At 45.7% G+C, this 21,836-nt stretch overlaps 1 protein-coding gene across 1 annotated transcript in view; it reads right to left on the bottom strand.

Annotated features, from left to right (window-relative positions):
- Positions 1 to 21,836, bottom strand: part of LOC121836109 (neprilysin-1-like) — a 66,694-nt gene that overhangs the window by 24,802 nt on the left and 20,056 nt on the right. The window contains exon 7 of the mRNA XM_042290841.1: positions 20,772 to 20,882. Within this exon, the coding sequence (XP_042146775.1) occupies positions 20,772 to 20,882 (111 nt within the window). The remainder of the gene's footprint in view (positions 1 to 20,771; positions 20,883 to 21,836) is intronic.

Genomic DNA, 21,836 nt, shown 5'->3' with positions numbered 1-21,836 from the left:
GTTGCTCAGTTACTTGGTCGCGACGACCAGCGGATGTTTATTTTTGTACGTGCTCTTCTCACGCGTCCCGACTACAAGCAGCAAGAAAAAAAGCAAAAAGTATTTAAAATAAACCGCGACGAACAAGAACGCTGGATCCACAAACACCCGGGAAATGCTCCAACGACCACGATTCCACTGACCGCGACCAAGCGAGATCGGCAGATAGGCCTAGCAGGCACTCCGACTCGGCTCAGCGCTGCTCCTACGGTCCTTGGCCAAGACCGTCTGCCCACGACCGGTTGGCGTGCTGAATGGAATATGCCCGAGCGACCCTTGTGAACCCTTGTTAACCCTTCCCGTATTATACTTTGATCGCTGACCTCAATTTTAGATTAAGAGGTCAATCTCTTCCTCTTGTCATCTTATTTTCCGAGGCAGCGGTGACTCTCACCGGTGAAAAAGCGGCGATTCTCCGACAGACGCAGGAAAAGTAAAGCAGCCATCGCTTTGACTAGCAGACGTAAAGCAGACGACGTTAACTGCGCCAACCCACCGACGCCGTTAAAGAGTGAGGAGCCTCGCCGCACACGAAAGGAGGGAAAAAATATTTGGGAGGGAACTTGCGGACACTAACCACCCTCACCTATCGGTTCTTAGCAAACAAACCTCGGCGCCTCGGGACACCTCGCCAGTGAGTCCTTTGACTTCCCTCCTTGATGCGCGTGTGCTAGTTGTTAGACAAAAACGACGTACCGCTCGAGTTATTTCGTCTGCACTCTCTGAAAGGCGAAGTCGAGCTCGCTCCTAAAGACCAGCACTTCCGAAAGTCGCAGGAAAGGTAAGACAGTCGCGGATGACGTTGCGAGCAGACGACGTTGCTAAGGAGCAGACGACGCTCAGATAGGGGGTTGCGTGGCGTATAGAACCGTAACGTAGTTTATTTAACTGGGTACATCGAATATCTTTGTGCCTACACCTAAATATTGATATATTTGAGGACACTTTGCTCGCTTTTCAGCTAGATTGATAATATAGTATCGTAAACACTGGCTTATTAAGTTGACTTTATGGTGACCTCACTGTTTTCCGTCCTTATTTGATACAAGATTACTACTACAAGCACGCAGATAGCCGTCATCTTACGCGATTCCTAGCAAGCAACCAGCGTGCCCCCTCTATATATTTTTTCATCTTGTTTTTTTTCCCCAAAAGAAACATCCAGTTTATTTTTAAAGGAAGAAACATATAGTTTCTTTTGTTTTGTAAAAAAAAAAAATGCCTTGTGCTTTCGCTAGGGCTTGAGAGATAGAAACAAAAGCGCTACGACATGGCAAACAGCATGACCTCATCGGGTCGCGTGACTCAGCAGAACAATATACAGGGCAGTTTCACGTGACGTATTTCGGGCTCAAAAGCTCCACTGTATCTACTCTAGGATGGAATCTGTGGCTCTGTTTCGTTGCATGGAGGTGGTGTTGTTGTAGCTCCCATCCGGAGTAACTGCCGGCAGAAAGAAGCCACTTAAAAATGCACAGTGGTGATTTCAGAGAAGATCGACCAAACGGTGGCTGGTCGACATTTTTAAATAAACTGATATTTTTATATGCCATTGTATATAATTGCATGTATATGTGTCTGGCATAAACAAATCCACCCTTAGTCTTGACGAGAAAAAATAAATTGGGGACGGGAAAAGTCGTTCAGCGTGAAGAGGTGGATGGTTGCGTTAAAGCGCAATGATGGAGGGGGCACGTTTGAAATTGAATAACTAAAACGGCAACATTAGTAGAATTCTTATACTTTTCAAAAACAAACTTTTGATACAGTTTGCTTGTATTATATAGTAATAATATTTTGTTTAAATTATAATTACTTTCCGAAAAATCCCAAATTTGCCTGCTCGGACGACCAATGGCAAAATTTGAGGCCTGCATCTCATGAAATAATTTAATCACCATCATATACTTTGCAGACAGTATTCTAAATATATATATATATATATATATATATATATATATATATATATATATATATATATATATATATATATATATATATATATATTAGGGCATCTTAGTAATACAAAAGTCGTGATATATCTAGTCAAACATGGGAAAAAATCAAGCAACGAAGACTTCAAATGCGAATAACAAAAAACAAAAAAAGAAGGAAACACCACCTTCAATTTCTTTTAAATTTGGGTACCTCGTCATATTCTATTTGGGCATTATTTTTATATTAAGATATGTTACAATATTTGATTGATAAAAGAGACATAACTCCCCAAAAGAGGGTGCTTCTTCAACGCCTACACTTACCAGTGCCCTATGCGAGAAGTGACTCTGAGTTCCAGTTTCAAGAAAATAACACACATCTTTTATATATTTTATTCAGACGAGGCCATTGATAACTATAGCAATGGTTCACACAGTAAAAATGAGGAGAAACCACTGCATAGAAAGAGGTATCATACTACGGACTAGTGATCCGAAAAAAGATCATGCAGCCATCAACCACTGGGAACTTTGTTTACTTAATTGTCCTACAACACTGTATGCTCCTCTCTCTTCCCCTCTATCTCCATCTCTTTCTCTCTTATATATATCCCTAACGTATACCTAGAATAAAAACATATGCAAACGTTCCCTATCTGCGTCATAGTGTTCTGTGGTTAGCAAAATTTATTTCCTCGCGAAGATCACGATTATGGCGAAATAGCTGACTGAAGTAGCAGACGACACTTCTCGCTGGTCTTGGCAAAACGGCCATTAGAATCCTTTTTCGTATTTTCCCGCTCGCTGTCAAAGATAAGGGAGTCCACTTCAACCAGCAAAATATGGCCGCTGATGCTTGTTTACTGAGCTGACATTGGAGACGCTGCAAAGGCTGTTGGAACTGCAGACTCAAACAATCATGGCCGCAACGCAGCAATCGTCGGACCTTCTAACCGCAAGTAATGCCGACATCTGCCGTCGAGTAGCTGCTTTGGAGACGCTTCAGCAAACAGCGCCACCAACTGTCTTCGCAGTTGAGCAGACTCCTTTCACGAGCTGCCCGACTACGTCTTCTGGTCAACCCCGTTTCAAGTTAAAGCCATTTAATGGCGAAACACCCTTGGATCTATACCTACAGCAGGTTGACATCATTTCCGATGCAAACCACTGGACTGAAGACGAGCAGGCACGCGCTGTCATCGCGCAACTAGATGGCCCTGCCCTCAGCGTTCTTCATGCGCTCCGAGGAACCCGGCTCACTTACGCGGCATTGATCACGAGCTTGCGCGATCGTTTCGGTGATGAACATCTGCAGCAAGCATTCTACGCAGAATTACGTTCGCGGCGCCAAGAAGCAAGCGAGAGTTTTCCAGAACTCGCTGCAAGTATAGAGCGTTTGACCTACAAATCCTTCCCGGGCGCAACGTCTGATACATTGAATCGTGTCGGCACAGCCGCGTTTGTGGATGCCACAGGCAACCCTGAGGTCCAGATGTTTGTAAGACTAGCAAGACCAGAAACAATACGAGCCGCACTCGGACATGCCATGGAGATGAGCGCTGCTCAATGGGCTACCAGCCGCATGCAACCAGCAGCACCTCCTGGAGTTACAGTGCAACCATTGACACAGCACACGCGCTCTCAGCCTGCGTCTACTCGTTCACGGAACAATACCGCTGGGTCGTGCTACCGATGTGGCCGTCGTGGTCATTTTGCGGCCGAATGCTCAGCTGCTCCTGCTACATCGGGAAACGCTACTCCCGGTCCTTGGGGGCGGAACCGGGTATAACTCCTCAAAGGCCCCTCGTATCAGTTACAGACCAGTTACCGTCGGTTCCCCGCCATCCTGTACTGGTTGAAAACGTGGGGGTTGTGGACGCACTTTTTGACACTGGAGCAGCTGTGAATGCTATTGATATGTCCTTTCTTTCCTCGGACATTAAAGTGTTCCCTGACTACTCAGTTCTACTAACTGCTCATGGGGAAAGCATACCAACCGGAGGAAAAGTGAAACTAAAAATTACAGTATTTGGTCGCACATCAGTTGAAGACATTGTTGTAATTCCAAACTGTGTGTGTCCTTTAATTCTTGGGTACAACTGGTGTGCCGAAACCGGCTTATTTTCTTTGAAACCTTCTACGGCCTGTCAAGAAACTCTGCCATCAGATCAAAGCGCGTGTCATGAGTATGCGCTACTTCGACGCTTTTGGTCGTATGTTATGACTTCCTGGGCATCTTACGCGTTTTTCTTGCTGCTTCAACTCTTTTGGAGTAACTTCGTACTTCTCTGGGCATCGTCTGCACCTTATGAAGCAAGTGTATTGGAAACACTGCTACATAAGTTTTTTCAATCATCCTCAGTTCAAAAAGAAGAAACGTGGGATATTCATATTGCGGCTACAATAGTGCTACAACCAGAGACAGCCATGTGGATCAAAGTACGGTCAAACCCACCCCATCTTAACGGTGACATTGTCTGTGAGGCTTCCCGGATTTCAAAACCCGGCTACGAAGTGGCAGTACCTCGAACGTTGACTACAAGTATAGGAGGCCATTTCAGCATTCTGATGATGAATCTCGGGCATAACTCCGTCACTCTTCAGCAAGGACACTATGTCGGCAAGTCGTTTCCTCTCACTCCAACAGAACTTCTAACAGCGGCTATCGATCAACCAGGATCGTCAGAACTACCCTCAAAAGAATGCGCACAAATACCATGGGATCTTTTCCAGTTTGGTCCAACCCTCGCCAATCATCAGATTGAATCCCTCAAAGAACTAATCACAACCTACCGGGCATGTGTGGCACTAACTCCGAACGAACTCGGATGCACAGATCTAGCGGAACACAACATTAATACGGGCGATCATGCTCCCATTCACCAGTCCTTACGTCGCCTTGCTCCAGTAGAGCATGCCGTCATCCGAACACAGGTCGACGATATGCTTAATAGGGGAATCGTCACACCATCCAACAGCCCATGGTCGTCACCGGTCGTCTTGGTACGCAAGAAAGATGCGACTGTACGTTTTTGTGTTGATTACAGGAAGGTCAACAGCATCACGAAACAGGACGTATATCCCCTACCTCGCCTTGATGATTCACTAGACAGACTACAAGGCGCAAGTTTCTTCACAACACTTGATCTCTTGTCAGGATATTGGCAAGTACCTCTGACCCCGACGATGCCGAAAAATCGGCGTTCATAACTCCTGGCGGGCTTTACCAATTTACGCGATTAGCATTCGGCCTTTGCAACGCGCCAGCTACCTTCCAACGCCTTATGGATAGAGTTCTAGGCCACCTCAAGTGGACTATGGCTCTGGTATATATTGACGACATTATTGTATATGGGACGACGTTTGAAGAACACAACCGAAGATTCGAGCTTGTTCTTGACGCGCTACAACGAGCGAACTTACGAATCAAACCTCAAAAATGCTTTTTGGCTTTGAAGGAGTTCTCTATCTCGGCCATGTTATCACCAAGAATGGCATCAAACCCGACCCTGCAAAGCTGGAAGCGGTGTCAAAGTATCCAAGACCAAGCCGCCTTTCAGGGGTCAAGAGCTTTCTCGGCTTTGCATCCTATTTTCGCCGGTTTATACCACAATTCGCCAGTCGTGCAACACCCCTGACACTCCTACTTCGTAAAAACAACCTTTGGCGGTGGACAATTAACGAGGAACGTGCCTTCAACGACATTAAGGAAAGCCTTCTTCAGGCACCAATCTTAGCCCATTTTAACATGGAATTCCCATCTTTTCTTCACACCGACTCCAGCGGAACTGGCCTTGGAGCTGTATTACTCCAAGAACACCCCGACAAATCTCAACGAGTAATCGCTTACGCCAGTCGCCGCCTTACCGATGCCGAACAACGCTACCATTCATCGGAGCTCGAATGCCTACCTCTCATCTAGGCTATTCAACACTTTCGGCCCTACTTGTATGGTCATCGTTTCCCAGCCGTAACAGACAACTCTGCGTTACTTTGGCTACGGTCGAAACGAGACCTTACCCCCAAGCTTGCACGCTGGGCTTTACTACTCCAAGAATATCAGCTGAATATCTGTCATCGAGGTGGAAAATATCACACGGACGCCGATTTTCTCTCACGCAATCCTATAGCCCCAGCTGAAGAAGTGAACAAAGTGGAGGTTCAGTTTTGCACCCCTGTGTTTAACCTTACTGAATCGCAAACTTCAGACCCAGAAGTTCAAGATATTATGTCGCGACTGAGATCTCCTAATACAGCGGAACGACGTCTACGCCGCGCCTATCGTGTCTGTCATGGGCTCCTCTGCTACCGCGGGACGCAAGGTTGGTTGCCCTTCGTGCCCACGCAGTTACGTACCGCCGTGCTCCACCTGTGTCACGACAACCTAACCGCTGGACATTTAGGAAGAGACAAAACTAAAAAGAAGATCTTGGAGCGCTACTGGTGGCCGCGAGTTCGCACAGACGTTGCCGAATACATAGCGTCGTGCATTAAATGTCAGTCACTGAAAATGGCGAACCCCACCATCGACTGTGGCGTCCAGCCTGTACCACTGCCTAAAGCACCCTTTGAAATTCTCGGCATCGACCATCTCGGCCCGTTCCCCCCTACTCCAAGTGATAACAAGTATGTTCTTGTCGCCATCGATTACCTAAGTAAATGGGTAGAGTTACGTGCAGTTCCAAGCACTGCGGTCGACCAAATCGTGCTATTCTTACGACAACAAGTTATTCTTCGGCATGGTGTACCTCGCGTCATCGTGAGTGATCGCGCCTCATCTTTCATTTCCCGTCGGTTTGCGAGAGAAATGGAAACTCATGGTATCCATCACGCTCAAGCAGCGCCATACCATCCACAAACAAATGGTCTTGTTGAACGGGCCAACCGCACCATCAGTGGCATACTCGCGAGCTACGTGAACGAACAACACAACAACTGGGACGAACTGGTGTCATACGCAGCCTTTGCAATGAACACTGCTGAACAATCAACAACCGAGTTTACCCCTTTCCAAATAGTGTACGGACGGGCACCAGTTCTGCCCTGCGAATCCGGTGACAATGCCGTTTGGGAGCTAAGAACAGAGCACTTTACAAGTAGCTCTCGACGCCGCTTCCAAGCCATGAGAAAGAAAGCTCGCGATTCCATGTTGCGTGCTCAGGTACGCACTCAAGAACGCACTGCTCCATCATTCCTCCCACCTCCTGTACGTTGTGGGGACTGGGTTTTGGTACGCCGACCCCTTCGAAAGAAAGGCCGGGCTGAAAAGTTACTCCCACGCTACAGAGGCCCCTGTGAGGTTCTTCGTCAGCTGGGTCCTGTGACATTTCAAGTTCGTGATTGTACTGGCAGTCCCCATCATACCAATGAAATATTCACGGCACATCGTAGCCACCTTAAGCACTACGTCCCACGTTCATCGAGACACACACACCATGCACCTGAACTCGGTCAATGAACTCGATCATTATCGATTCATAGGGGGGAGGGGGCGAGTGTAACAGCGAAGAAGAAAGGAAAGAAGAAGAGGTGCTCCGGACAGGTATCGAGGATGAGAACGTTGGAGAACCCAGGAAATAAGCCGTGACAATATTATTAATTGACTCAGGTCTTGACAAGATAAGTATGCATACAGCGTTAGTGAGTGTGAATGTTTCTTCAAAACTGCAGCTAGAATGTCCAGAGAGCAACGTCTTGAAACCTGCCCGAAACTATTTTTTGGCAAAGACCGAAAAGCCATCTGCTGTTCAAGCGACCAAAAGATCGTCTTCAGGAAAACATCGATGGAGCGAGTACTAATTTGCTCTGCCTAGGAATCTAATATATAAGAAACATCACCTACCCAGCGGTGTTATTTTTTTTTTCTGGCACTAATTTATATAATGGTGGCGGGCGACGCCAACGTTCGCCAAAGTACGAAAATGGTACCTCTGAAGGCCCTCTTAAAATCTTTGACAGCCTGAAAGAGTATGAAGCTGGATAGACGTTCCTATACAGTTTCTGAAACTAGTCAAGTTTTCTTATATACGTATAAATCTGTGGAAGCTCACCAGGATTCACTGTGCCAATATTTTAAGATCAAATGAATACGCTTCACATTGTTTAAACTTTGCTTTATGTAACTTCTTGTTACGTTCTTTCAGCTGATTTAGTTTAATGCCTTACTCTTCAGTATTTGTTGAATGCAAACATAGGTTATCAACAGTTCCACAAACGCTGAAGATCCCTATGATATACCTTGTATACAGGCTGTCTACCAACCTGGCAAACAGAAAACCTGCAATTGTCAAAGAATTTGGCGAGTTTGAAAAAGTCGGGGAATTTTTACCTCGCAGTCAGGGAAGTTGAGCTTTTATTTCTCTGAGCTACCGGAAATTACGCGCGTGTGGTGTGGCACAATTGCAAGCAACTCGGCTGTCGTGCCGACGCAAATCTCTTGAAACGCTCGCACTAAGGTGAGCTTCTCTCCTTGTGCTCTTACTAAGATGAGCTACTTTCCTTGTGCTCGTTCTAAAAGATAAATTCAGCAAGAAATATCAAAGAATAGTCTGACGAAGTAGTATGATATAGTGCTTGGCCTACTCCTTGTTGGCCGTCAAATATACCAGTGTTTGTTCACATATAAACTATGTTCCAGGGTCCAGATACGTCCTCTTTCTCTTGAAGTCAAACAGGGAATTAGGATAAAGTAGGGGAAACCTGGAAAAGTCGGGGAATTTGAAAGCGCCATATTGGTAGACACCCTGGTATAGTATCTGGAGAAAACTGATTAAGTACACAGCGAAAAACTGTAAGAACATGCGATCGACTTTGCTTCTTTAGTGTGTTGTCCTTTTTAAAGCATTAGTGCTGCCTTCAAGACTAGTAGTTTGGTTGAAAATGTTTTTTGGGGGCAACTAACCTAAGCGTTAATATTTTGTAGCTATAAATTTCCATATAAGGTATGAGGTTTTTCTTCTTTTTTATCTTCCGAGTAAATGTGCAAAAAAAGAAAAAGAATAGTGATTAAAAGATATTTTAGTATACGCTAAATGTAGCTAGGTACTCTGGCTACCTTTTTACATAATCACCGTACAGTTTAAGGTAGTTATCATGACGTGGTGTAAGCTTTTCGATGCCCTCCCCAAAGGGGGCTTCTGCTGGGGTTGTCAGCCCTTCCAATAAACTGAGTAAACAAAACCGAAGTGCTTAAAAATATTTGATTACACACAGTATGTAGATACATACTCTAGATACTCCAACAAATAATCACCACATTGAAGTCATTATGACGTGACACAAGCTTTTGTATGCTTCCTTCCTTCCGTATGCCCTCCCCTTTTAGGGAAGGGGGGAGGAAGAGGCACACGAAAGCTTGCGCCATGTCATAATGGAGGCCAAAATTTATGGGATGAATATATGGTAAAGTGGCTAGAACATGTGTCTGAAATCTGCATATACAAATATTTTTAATCACTTCTATTTTCTTCACACAATTTATCGGAAATCGAGAAGAAAAAAAAAAACAGCCCTGGTCCGAAAACCGCTGATGTACCCGTGCTCACAATGTCCCGGAGTTTACATACTGCAACATATTGTGTCTGATATGACACAAAACGATCTGATGCGCTTACTGCCAGCAACCGCCTGTTAAGGGACACAATATAGAAACGACGCATGTCTTTCGATCATAATGTTATATGCAAAAAAAAGCATCTTATGTGAACCACCGTACCATCCATTTCTTGCTTCTCACGTATTCTTGAAGCTTTTAGATATCCCCGTGCTTCGGAGCAAGAAAAGTTCAAGCTGCAGATATATTCAGCTTCAAACAACTTTACCGTTAATAGCGCCGTCCTCAACACTTCAATGCCAGCTTTCATTGGTGCCGACTGCATCGCTACATTGAAAACATATGTTCAAGGTTTAGTCAATGATGTTAGTAGCGCTAAAAAAGGGTTCAATTTGTATCGAATAAGGTTCGTAGCGGTGAACTATTCTGCAAGTCAACCCAGATAAAGAAAGATTATGAAATGTGCCGGAAATAAAGCCTTCGACGTGACCCAGATGAAAAATATCCGGGGTGACCTATTTCAAAGATTTTCAAGGTGGCCCAGGTAAAATCTTTTTGAGGTGACCTAGATAAATATATTCGGGGTGATCCATATAAAAATTCTCCAAGGTGAACCAGATGAAACACTTTCAAGCGGACCCAGATATAATCGTCACAAATATATCCACAATAAACTTGCAAAAAAATGTGGATAAATAGAGTATACATCCGCTACCGGGATAGAGTGTAGTCACGGGCTCACCGTTGTGGCGCTCAAATAGGCTCAAGCAGACCCTTTCGCATCCACCATGACCGGTGTACGTAGTATGATTTTGAAACTTGGCAGTTCATGAAGCCTTCGTTTACTTATTTGACGAAATTAAGGGTAGAAAGCAGCAAATTCTCTGCGTTCTTGGGAGGATATACTGCGAACACAGTGTGGTTGGCATACGAAGGTTCACAATTCCAGGTAACTTAAGTGCTGCGTGGGCATGAGTGGGCGCACAAATGCTACTCATCAAACTGCGCGTGCATTGTGTTGGAAAGAAAATAGTAAAGAAGTCACAAAGCCTAGAGCAGCTCACGAAGATACGGTGGAATAACTTTCCTCCCGTCAGCCTCAGAAAGAAGGAAGACGTTTTGTTCCTCCCTGCTTCTAAGATCCGCTGGAGGGGGGGGGGGCGTCAGTAAAAATAGAAGAAACCCACGCTGTTGCTATATTTTTCCTTCCATATGTCTTAGAGTGTGCAGTTCACGACCTGTGATACGAAGAGCTCGACGCTGTTAACAGAACGCAGCGGCAGCGAGGACCTCGGGGTCTCTAGATAACATATTGTCAGTGCGGAAGCACTTGCCAAGAACGTACTGCACCGTGAACTGGTAGCGCAGCAACCGGATGCGTGTCCGCTAGACGCGGCGAGGCACGAGGTCGGTGGAGCCCAGCAACGGGGTCAGCGGCTGGTGGTCGGTTTCGTCAAAAGAGCTCAGATTGTGCACAAGGTTATTGAACCTCTGGATAACTCACAGGACTCCCAGCGCTTCGTTTTAGATTTGGCTGTACCGCTGTTCGGCAGTAGTCAGTGACAGCGACACAAAGGCAACTGCTGGTCGCTCACCAGATGTTGCTTCTGTAGGAGGACGCCGTCCAAGCCGTACGACCTGGTGCCTGCAGAAGCGGTGGCTTCATACTCTGGGTTTTATCGCGCCACGCAGGAGCTGGATGCCACCACTCTTTTTAGCCAGTCAAAAGCTGCAGCCTGACCAATCCCTCAGATCCAGATCGTGTTTCGTTTGGGACGCGCCTGATTGGCATTGTGGCGGCGGACAAGCTCATCAAGAAATGTCCCATGTGGTCAAGCATTTCCAGGAGACGCCACACACCTTGCAAGTCTGTCGGAAATTGCATACCTGTGATAGCGGGGGACCTAATGGGGGTCTGGTGCTATGCCGTTGGTACTATACACCACACCAAGGATCTTTAAGGACGACACCAAGAGCCAGCACTTGGAGGCATTCGGCGTAACACTCGCTTGCTGCAGTCTCCCGAGGGCAACTTCGATCTGCTGTCGGGTTTAGACCAGTCTCTGTCATACACTAGGATGTCGTCTACCATGTTGACGCATCCTTTAACTCCCAGGAGAATCAGTGACATCGGGCTATGGGATACCTCTGGGGCCTAAGTAATTCCAAAGGGCAGGCAGCGATGATAGAATCGCACGAAGGGTGTAATTAACGTCATGTACTCCTGGCAGCTTTCGGAAAGGCGTGTCCGGTGAAACTGAGATATTGCGCCAAGTTTTGAAAAAACGTTTAGCGCTTCCAAGCAACCCAAACGCCTGGTCGGCTGTCGGCGTCATATGCTGCTCTCGGAGGACGACCTGGTTCAGCTCTTTTCGACGCACTGTCGATAGACTCCCACTGCCTTGGGAGCCCCGACAAGGCCGGCGCACCATGCCGTAGGAGTCTCGACCCCCAACAACTAAGAAACGCCACTGTTTCAAGACAAGAACACGCCTTCTTTTTGCAATATTTTAATGTTGTTCAGCCCTCTTTTCCAAAAGCACCCAAAGTGCGGCTAGCATTGCATTACACGCAGACGACAACAAGTTACGCATAGTAACGAAGAAAGGGTAAAAGCACAGGCGAGCTGGTGAAGAACTTCCATCGTAAACCGGAGACACGGAAAAATAAAAAAACGGACAAAACAACAACAAGTCTCAAACACAGCTTCTAGTTTATTTGAACACCTCCGCTCTTATATATACACAACAACCCTCCCCTCCAAAGGTCGACACACCTCCTCTCCACTCCATCAACGACATCTCAAACTGAACCAATGACACATGCTACCTCCCTTCCTTTCATACCAACCAAAAACTGACCCCTTTCCAATCCAAGAAACAGGCACTCAAACCCTGCTAACAATGAAAACACCCCCCCCCCCCACAAAAAAAGAAAAAAAAAGATAAGTTTTACGGAACCGACCAGCCACAACTGATAACAGGCCTATCGAACAGACACGGTGTTAGCATTCAACCACCCCTCAAAAAAAAAAAAATTAAAGACAGAGAAAGCGTTTCAGTTCACTTCCGAAACCCAAGGACGGTGTGCTGACACAATTGCCACGCTCCAAAATACATAAAGTCTCCCTCACAACTCTCCTACCATTTTCTTTCTCTTTATGCAATACCTGGGTATCCCCCCACTCAGGCTGACAGTGATTGCAGTCTACAACATGTTTAGCTATTTCTGAATTCTGCGCATTGTCTTTTACCGCCCTTTTATGTTCCAGCAACCTATCATCCAAACAGCGACCAGTTTGGCCTACATAAGACAATCCACACCGCAACGGAATGTCGTATACAACTCCTACTTGACAAGTTAAATCAGGGTTTTGGTGTTTCTTTAGGCAACCCTGACGACCACCCGAAAAGGGGGTTAAGCTTTCCAATTTATGTTGTGCCTTGAAAACTAAATTTACTCCGAACCTCTTGGCCACCGACTTCAAATTGTGAGATATTCCATGATAGTAAGGCACACAGACCACATTTTTCACAACCGGTTTTTCTACCGGAGCCGAACTGAACTTTCTTAACACCTTGAGCATAACGCTAGAAATCACATCCTGGTGATGGCCCGCTTCCACAAGACGCAACTTTTGCAACCCTATTGCCTCTCCAACGTGATGTACACATGACTTCTTACACGCGTTATCTACCACAGACGCGATTACACCCCTCTTGACTAACTTCGAGTGGCAGCTGTCAGCAGCCAACAAGGGTTTAGCCGATTCCTTACCAAACCTCCAACACAAGCCCTTTTGTGTGTGTAGTAGGAGGTCTAGATACTGAATCTTGCCTTGAAGAGTGCTTCCTTCCGTGAACGGCAAATCGCGGCACTTTTCTATTATACACTTCTTAACCGTCCCTGCTAACCCTTCCTCAAAAGAACAAATCAAAATGTCGTCTACATAGCGACGAACTACAACAGCTCCACTCGGCAAAGACCGCACAAACGCGTCGACATAAACATCCATTTCATTTAAAAAAATCTCTGATAACACTGGCGCAATTGAAGACCCGATGCACACTCCCTCTTTTTGGATAAAAAGAGCACCTTGAAAATCTATAACAGTGGACCCCAAATAAAACTCCAGAATGCTCATAAAGCTATCCACATCAATTCCAGAGGAAGACTGAAATTTTACTAGATGGTCATCACACCACCCCCTGACCCTCCTCAAAAGCTCCGACTTATTCATAGAATAATAAAGATCCTTGATGTCTAAAGTTATTACTTCGCAGCTTCTCCCATGATGGGGATTCAGTATTTCTATTAATTGCTCAGAGTTTCTCAATGATAACGGGCTATCGACCTCCACTCCAGTTAGACACTTTTGTATAAAAACCGACAACACCCTCTGCCAAGCACCATTTTCGTTCACAACTACTCTCAACGGGAAGCCAGGCTTGTGGTCCTTCAACAAAAATTTCAGTCTTAAGGTAGCCTGTGAAACCTCCCCTAGCCTCTTTACCACCGTCTGAAAGTCTTTATGAAGACTTTATGAGTCTTAGTCTTTATGAAAGTCTTAAAAAGACTTTATGTATTTTGGAGCGTGGCAATTGTGTCAGCACACCGTCCTTGGGTTTCGGAAGTGAACTGAAACGCTTTCTCTGTCTTTAATTTTTTTTTTTTTTTTGAGGGGTGGTTGAATGCTAACACCGTGTCTGTTCGATAGGCCTGTTATCAGTTGTGGCTGGTCGGTTCCGTAAAACTTATCTTTTTTTTTCTTTTTTTGTGGGGGGGGGGGGGGGGTGTTTTCATTGTTAGCAGGGTTTGAGTGCCTGTTTCTTGGATTGGAAAGGGGTCAGTTTTTGGTTGGTATGAAAGGAAGGGAGGTAGCATGTGTCATTGGTTCAGTTTGAGATGTCGTTGATGGAGTGGAGAGGAGGTGTGTCGACCTTTGGAGGGGAGGGTTGTTGTGTATATATAAGAGCGGAGGTGTTCAAATAAACTAGAAGCTGTGTTTGAGACTTGTTGTTGTTTTGTCCGTTTTTTTTATTTTTCCGTGTCTCCGGTTTACGATGGAAGTTACGCATAGTACCATCGAAGTTACGGTCTCGATCAGCGTAACAACGTGACTATCCGCAGGTTGATCGATTGTGCCATAGTCGCACAAACGGTCCCTTACAACACTGAAATCTGGAACAGACTAGCAATTAGGGAGCATAAGTCATCTTGCTGTGAAACACAGGGATACCTGAGCGACCATTCACATCTTGCTGTGAAACACAGGGATACCAGAGCGACCATTCACGTCTTCGTTCACAACCAATTCCAGGATAGACAGCACTGCTTTAGCGATACTGGTGGTGCACAGAGAAACGAACCAAAATGGTCGTCAGATGATCGTCGTTTGACACTTGGATACCTGGCAACATCGGCGACTTTTTGCATAGTCGTTCATGACCACTTTCACAGCAAACAGCAGTGCCCGAGGATGTTGGTTATGCGCGGAGAAGCAAAATCAGAGTGATCAACGGTTGAAGCACTAGGCAAGAATGAAGTACACTTGGCGCACATACTAATAATCAGCATGGGAGTCGCAGCTATGCGGATTTCGCAGTCTCATTTGTCACGGGCAGGCAGCCGCTCTCGAGTCTTGGATGCACTCGAATCACCAGCCCTACAAATGCCCGAACAACTCGCATGCTATAGCATGCGAGCTAATTACTGATGACTCTGAACATGAATCACGTTTGATCAGCTATGACGGATATGACATTGCTAGATGTGCCAAAGATTAAACAAGTGCTGTGATACCTGATATGGGAAGTCTGACCGCAGCCAAGTTGTGCAACACGTCGCACGATAGGCGCGGCCTTCACAATTTCTAATGAATGTAAATTTGGACTCCCAAACTTTTTTAATTGTGCACCCCTGGCCTAGCATTTCCCAGTAGATAATACGGTTGGTAGAAGTCTTACCCTCCCTCCTAACGCAGATTTTCATGAGTTCTCAAAGAGCTGCCAGGTTACGCAGTGTGTATTGAAAGCCACATATTCCTCCATTCGCATTTCATCATTCTCCCGATAGTACCTTGAACTTGGAAATGCACGGGGAACAAAAAAAAACAACAAAACATTGAGGGCAAAAAATGTTGAGCAAAAAATAAAAGTAGTCAGGGGGTTCCTTTTAAATCCTCTGTAGCCTACAAAACAACTGGTGTTTGACGAATTGCGATCTGCGAATCGGCCTATGACGGAGTGGCCTCTCTTACAAGTGTTCTACCGACAAATTCTCCTTTGACCTTTCAACTTTCAACAAGTTAGCCGGATACCACGACACACAGGCATGAGCACCCGCAGAAATATTCTCGGATGGAGGAGAGGGAATTACGGAGGAGAAGAGAAATCCCTATTCTTTTCTTGCGTCTTTCCCAGAAGTATAACGCCGCAACTTCCTCCCAGCCCTCCTTGCACCCACACCTCCGGGAGCCCTTGCACACATAAAACGTCGGCGGCCATTCGGGCTTTCATTCACAACAGCAGCACTGTCATCTGCAGCTCGAGAAACACAAAATTAATGTTATGGTCGGTTGACACGACAAGTGGTATCAAGAACGAAGGCGCGCCCATGCACACAGAGAACGTCGGCGACCGTTCGCGTGTTCGTTCACATTAGCCGCACGACCATCTGCAGCTCCGGAAACACGAAATTAAGGTGATTGTCGGTCGGCAAACGGTAAGGGGTGACAACACCGAACGTTGCACAGAAGACGCACACATCACAGTCGCTGCAGAGCGATCGCGAGAACAAGGGACCTCAAAGATCCAGAACTCGCTCGCAGTCCTCTTAGCGTCGCAGCGTCGTAATCTTTGCACCTTTGGTTGCAGTGGTCGCAGCGAGGGTCAGGGCCCGGCAGTCGAGGTACGACATGTGGCCAAAGTGTCCAAGGCCCGAAGCCCGTCGCTATCGCAGCTGATCGCAGCCGCCATCTAAGCCCAGTGTACGTAGCAGTGTCGGCATCGTTTCGAAGCTTAGCTGTTCATGGCGGATGTGTTTACCCTTTTTTTTTATGAATGTCGAAAACGCTAGGCAAAGAAACGACTGATGGACCGACCTCGTCGTCTTGACCCCTGCGTAAAGGGCCTAGATTCAACGTGGCTGCCCGAATTCTGTTTATCAAACAGCGTGCTGGGATGAAATTTGTAGTAATGATATTTGTATGGCTTTCCATGGGGGGCGTCAGTGGATAATAAAGACTTTAATTTGCCTTTTTATCATTCTGGGTTTGTTTATTTTTGTCTTGATAAATTGAAAAAAAACAAAAAAACTTAAAACGACACAAAAAAAAAAAACCCACTCCGTTGCTTCCAGGGATCGAGCCCTCGACCACTTCGTCAGTAGTGCGATGTTCTAGCTCTGCGCCAACTCATCATGGAGAAACGCGATTTGTTCTTTTCTTCTTAACTTCCGTTCCTTCCTCCTCTGGGGAGGGCGTCCACGGGTAGTCGCGCTGCGGGCTGGGTACTCCCCCGCGAAGGTCGACACGATTTGGCGATGCCAGGAGCCAAACCCAGCCATCTGGTCGCCCCTTGCTGACTGGCTGCGTTCTGGTCTGGGTGGCCGATCATAACAGCGGCAAAAAGAAACCTCATTGTACTGAGACCCGATATGCATGAAGTAGCCAGCCATGGACGCTTTATCTCGTACAATCTAAAACCTCCTGTTTCATTCCGTACCATCGACCGAATCGTAAGGCGCGTCCACACCAACGATGCGATCTAGTCGCGCGATAACTTTCATCGCAAAAGCGACGATCGCGAAAAAAAAGTGACGCGATTTGAGCAGTCGCTACATGACCCGACTTTTTGCGATGCGATCTACACCGTGAAGTGGCTGAGCCAATCAGCGGCGTTCCGAGCGATAGTGCTCGCGAAGCGACTTGCCAACGAAGGCCTTGGACTCGCCCATCGCGCACGTCAGAGTAACCATTTTTTTTTTTATTTTTCGATGCGATTTAGTCACATTGCGCGACCGCTTTACATTGCCGGCGTGCACGTGCCTTAAATCAACATGGCAGCCGTCGTGTCGGTGGCGATGCGTGTTTTGGAGGTCGGCTACACGGTTATGCGTATAAAACCGAACCAAAACACATTTTTTACAACCTCGCATGATTTTTGAACGAATTATCCATTAAACAACGTGTAAATTTATGCTAATTTGTTTAAATAACGTGTTTTAACCCCAAATATTCACCGAATAAACGGGACTTGCTATCAGTGTACCCCGTGACAAGGCAATTTTATAGGTGACCCCCATGGCACGCTCACGAAACTTAATGGTATGAAAATTCCTTGTCATAATGGTAGGGTTTAAGTGGACCAGACGGGAAGGTCCATCGATGATAGCATTGGAGAGTACTCAGCCGCCACCAGGCGATCCCCGTCTGGCCATTTGGCTGTACACTGAGACAGATGGGAATGGCCAACCGGAGTTCCACAAAACTAATATAGCGGAAAGATTCAAAACGCCACTGGAGCGTGAAATACACGAGACCTTCATGATAAGGGCCCATGGTCCGAATGTTTGTATCAGCGCTCCCTCCATCGCCCTCTCCGATAAGGAGCAGGCCTTTATCAGTCAAGGTTCAGACATCCATCATTGACGTCTGACTTCTATTTTTTTATACTTAAATATATCCTCTGCACGCATGTGCGGTTTTAATATTTTTTGTGTGTGTGTGTGTTCTATTAAAGTTTAGTTGCAAGTTACGCCCTGTCCTGCGTGCCTCTCTTCTCTGTCCCTGTTTTTTTTTGTTTTGTTTTTGCGTATTTTTCATTATGTATCCCAACCATCTAGCCCAACCTATGCTTGATGCTTTCTGTTTAAAATTCTGGACAGGTTTCGTTTTCTGCTTCTTTACTCCAGTTCTGACATTACACGAAAGAACAATCCGAGCAGAGTATTTAAGGGTTATTAATAGTAATAGTAATAATAATTAATTAAAATTTTTTGGAAGTTTTTAAGTTATAGCTAGATTGTGCTCACTGCAGAAACGTCAGAGAGCGTTCACGTGATGAAGAATAGTAAAATAGCATTTTGGCGGTAGTTCATTAAGAAATTATAAAACAGCCACGATTTTTATACAAAATTGGCGTTGTTCGATATCAGGGTTTGGGACGCTTGGCATGGAATGACCCGCCAGGGTTTATGCGGCCTACTGAGTTCTGCCGTCGGCGGAGTCCCTCTCAACACCCTTTTTCTTCACCAATACACAAAATAGCCAAAAACGAAACGTATATGCAGACTAATGAGAAAAATGGCAAAAAATTGGCATTAGCATGGCCACGCTTAGTTTTCCGGAAACGGAAATTTGTTTGGTGAAACCGCCATATTTCCTCTGTCACCCGGCGCATCAGGGCTCCCTCCAGGATGGCACCTTACTCCCACTGGCTGGTGTAAGAATCACGTGACCATAGCGAAAACCAAATGGTGCTCTCGTTGAATGTCGCAGTATGAGTCTCAGAGCACATACAATATTACAAAAATTTAATGACCCAAAACGTATTTTACGTATGGCGATTTTGCCAGGTGTGACCGAACCACTCCACGTCAAAATTGTTTTGAACAATTTGAAAGGCTTCCTTGCGTACGGTAACACAACATTATTGCAGAAAACATTACCTTCCCATTCCCCGAACCTCGTCACTGTTGTTTCACAGTACGTGAGAAATGTAACTGTTAACTCTAGAGACGTATTAAAAAAAAAAAAAACGCGTTTGAATTAGGTAGTTTTAAGGCACTTCTATTAAGGCCCGTTCACACTCTTGCGACCTCTTAAACCTGGGTTCCTTAAAACTTCTTAAACCGGAGAACACACTGGCGCCATCTATTGGGAAGCAGTGTAAACTCGGCGGTCCGGCATATTTTTTTATTTCTCGCGCATTATCCTTTCTTTCTTGACTTGAAAAACTTTTGTCAATGTTATAAACGAGCCTTTCTATGGGTATTACGCACATTTGACCTCGGAAATCCCGCAATACCTTCACTCTTGTGAAATGCAGTTCCATGGTCACCGCATAGATGGCGCCACAATGCCAGTGTGTTCGGTCATTCTGAAAACATTTAAGAAGTTTTAAGAGATCTCGTCTCTCTCAGTCGTACTCGGTCGCAAGAGTGTGAACGGGCCTTTAGGCTGGTGTAATTCTAAGTAAATACAACTCCCTGTAACGCCGAATTGGGGCGCAGCTCTTGAGGAGGAGGAGTGAAGGGTACTGAGGGGAGGGTAGACCCCTCCTCCTTCCCCCCTCCTCCCCTCAATCTTTAATATGCTGCGGGGGGGTCACGTGACCTCGGAGGGGGGGTGTCACGTGACTTCAGGGAGGGGGGGTCACGTGACCTCGGGGAGGCGTGACCTGGGGGGTCACGTGACCTTGGGGGGGGGGTCATGTGACCTTGGGGTGTCACGTGGGGGTCCCCTTGGGGGGTCACGAGACCTCGAGGTGACCTCGGGCGGTCACGTGACCTTGGGGAGGGGACCACGTGACCTCGGGGGTCACGTGACCTCGGAGGGGTCACGTGGTCTTGGGGTGACTTTGGGGGTCACGTGACGCCCAGGGGGTCACGCGGGGTCACCTTGGGAGTCACGTGACCTTGAGGTGACCTTGGGAGGGGTCACGTGACCTCGGGGGGTCACGTGACCTTGGGGTGACCTTGGTTACGCCGACGGCGACGGCGACGGCGACATCGACGGCGCTCAAGCCGGAAACGGGCGCCTAAGAGCTGTGCTCTAAAAAAAGCATTGACTCTTTCCATCACTGCTCTTGACTACTGGCACAGTCATGCAACTCATTAGTGCACAGTTTCCGCTCGCCTGACTTAAACAACAACTATCATAAATAACTGAATAAAACTTAGCAAGAGCTAATATTTTGGTGGTGGATATTTTTATTAAAAAACTTTCCATTGTCAATTGAGGATTTAGAAAATTGTCTCATTTTTCCCTATTACTAATGCAGTGACATGTCGGAATCTGGACCTATGCATTGACTCTGGGAAGTGCGATATACGCTGGATTATTGGGTGGGTAATCCCCGTTGCTCTAGTACTCAAACTGTTCAAACTTTGTTTAATAATCGTAGGCACATTTCGACCCACCTTTTACATTAACGGTATACAGGAGAAATAAACTTAACCCCATGAATAATTCCGAGATAATTACTACTGTTACTTGTTTTTTTTTAATTTCAGCGACTTACCAGTTCAGGCTCTGCGGTGCTTGAGGACTCTTCTCCGTAATCATCGGGGTAATCATACGTATAATTATAATCTGGAAATTCTGGTAGGTCGAACCCGAAGTCGTAGATTTTCTGGCGACAAATCGACAAAACTATAATCAAAGGTCTGACAAGAAAAATGGCAGAATGAGTTCTATCGAAAAACAATCGCAATGGCGGTATGGTTTAGTTGACTGTCAGTTTATTTATCACACACAAATTAGTTCCGGTGAGGCAAAACAGATGAGGGATGTGCCAACTACTACTCAACAAACTTAGTGATTCATTCGAAGCTCGGCAGCAGGATGAAACTTTCAAAGAAAATTTTGTTACAATAGCTTGTTTAAAGCTTTTACATTTTTATTTTGTCTCTGGACTGGACAAACGACAAAGCCTTTGGTGGAATAGCAATAATCGACAAAAATTATCGCAAACCCTAGTCTACACGAAACTTTGATTACAGACCAAAAAGTAATATTAGAAACACGAAATCGGGAATGCATTTTTGGGTTCAAAGAAAATGGAAATGGCGTGGCTTAGTTACATTGTGCACCACATAAAGCCTACCTGGGTAATAATAAGAAGAAAAATCTTCTTAGTAGAAAGGGGTGATCTATTGAATATGTTTATCAGTACTCAGTGTCGCAGCGTGGCGCAGCCTGTCTACCAAGTCATTGGCTACACTATTCGCATTTCGTTAGTACACAGTTGTATTTCTCACGTCTAGATGCTCGAACAAGTAGGTACTTTGAAGGTGACTGTAATGGGAACTTCTTTCTCGGCTGTCAAACAGTTCAGTTAAGTTGACAATTCTGGCAAGTTGTAAACGTTTTCCAAATACCAACTTCCCACCAGAGCTTCAGCGTTTATAATTATTAGTATAAAACTTTATAATTATATAAAACGCTATTAAAACGTTATGTTACGTATGAAGACATTTGGTTATATAAAACGGTTTATAGTTGTAAGAAACGTAAATAAATGAACACTGTGTTTTTTCAAGAAGGCACAAACACGCAATAAAATAAAATTGATGTTTCAGACTAA

The sequence above is a fragment of the Ixodes scapularis genome, unplaced genomic scaffold (assembly GCF_016920785.2).
Source record: "Ixodes scapularis isolate PalLabHiFi unplaced genomic scaffold, ASM1692078v2 PGA_scaffold1__304_contigs__length_218370807, whole genome shotgun sequence".
NCBI lineage: Eukaryota > Metazoa > Arthropoda > Arachnida > Ixodida > Ixodidae > Ixodes > Ixodes scapularis.
The sequence above is the reverse complement of the archived record's forward strand: the minus strand, read 5'-3'. Positions and strand labels throughout refer to the sequence as shown.